Here is a 1,431-nt window from a genome sequence, read left to right as displayed (position 1 = left end):
TCCCCCTCCTCCTCCTCCCCCCCTTTCCTCCTCCCCTCCCTCCTCCCCCCTTTTTCCCCTCCCCCTCCTCCCCTCCTCCTCCCCCTCTTCCTCCTCCCCCCTTTTCCTCCTTCTTCTCTCCTCCTCCTTTCCTCTTTTCTCCTCCTCCTCCTCTTCATCCTCATCCTCATCCTCCTCCGTTGCGAATAGATAGACAAGTAGATGAACCATTCTCAAAAATAGTAGATAACTAAATGAGCAAACCCAAAGATAAATTGACAAGTAGATGAAACATTCCCTAAATGAGTAGAAAAGTAGACGAACCATATCCAAAATAAGTAAACATAAAAGTCAGCCATTCCCAAAATAAGTAAACAAAATCAACCATTCCCAAAATAAGTAAACAAGAAAATCCAACCATTCCCAAAATAAGTAAAGAAAATCAACCATTCCCAAATAAGTAAAGAAAATCAACCATTCCTAAAATAAGTAAACAAGTGAAGGCCCATTCCCAGAGCAAGTCGAAACGCAGAACCTCTCTACAAGGTTTTCCTTCCCACAGAGGCAGCAGCATGAAGTTCCTCGGCTTCCTCGCTCTGTTGATCCTTACGAACCAAGGTGAGTGTGGTAGTCCTTGATTGCCTTTCTTCTTCTTCTTCTTCTTCTTCTTCTTCTCCCTCCTCCTCCTCCTCCTCCTCCTCCTCCTCCTCCTCCTCCTCCTCCTCCTCCTCCTCCTCCTCCTCCTCCTCCTCCTCCTCCTCCTCTTGTTGATCCTTACGAACCAATGTGAGTGTGATAAGTCCTTGATTGCCTTTCTTCTTCTTCTTCTTCTTCTTCTTCTTCTTCTTCTTCTTCTTCTTCTTCTTCTTCTTCTTCTTCCTTTTCCTCTTCCTCTTCCTCTTCCTCTTCCTCTTCTTTTCCCTCTCCTCCTTCCTTCCCTCTTCTCTGCGTCCTCGCTCCTCCTCCTCCCCCTCCTCCTCCTCCTCCCCCTCCTCCCCCCCTTCTCCCCCCTCCCTCCTCCTCCTCCCCTCTCCCCTCTCCTCCTCCTCCTCCTTTTTTTCTCTTTTCTTTTCTTCTTTGTTCCCTTTTCCTTCTCTTCTCTCTTCTTTTCCTTGCCCAATTTTAGTTGTATCTGACACTATTTTTTATGCTACTTTCTTACCCAATCTTATTTTCTCTTGTTCACGCCAATGTTTATCTTCATTTGCCTCTCTCTTCTATTATTCCTGCCTTAATAATAATAATAATAATAAATAATAATATAATTTTATATTATATATTAATATTAATTTTTAATTATAAATGAATAAATAACATGTATTCTTTGATTCCCTTTTTTTTTTTTTTTTTTTTTTTTTTTAACTTTAATAATATGTAAATTAATACATAAAATGATGCATTATTTGATTACCTTTTTTTTCTAATATTTTTTTTACATTAATAATGATAACA

At 40.5% G+C, this 1,431-nt stretch overlaps 1 protein-coding gene across 1 annotated transcript in view; it reads left to right on the top strand.

Moving 5' to 3' along the window:
- Positions 1-1,431, top strand: part of LOC119579232 — a 33,530-nt gene that overhangs the window by 30,282 nt on the left and 1,817 nt on the right. Inside the window, exon 2 of the mRNA XM_037926970.1 lies at positions 542-597. Coding sequence (XP_037782898.1) covers positions 552-597 — 46 coding nt within the window. The 5' untranslated portion in view covers positions 542-551. The remainder of the gene's footprint in view (positions 1-541; positions 598-1,431) is intronic.

Source organism: Penaeus monodon, chromosome 12, assembly GCF_015228065.2.
Source record: "Penaeus monodon isolate SGIC_2016 chromosome 12, NSTDA_Pmon_1, whole genome shotgun sequence".
Taxonomy (NCBI): Eukaryota; Metazoa; Arthropoda; class Malacostraca; order Decapoda; family Penaeidae; genus Penaeus; species Penaeus monodon.
The sequence above is the reverse complement of the archived record's forward strand: the minus strand, read 5'-3'. Positions and strand labels throughout refer to the sequence as shown.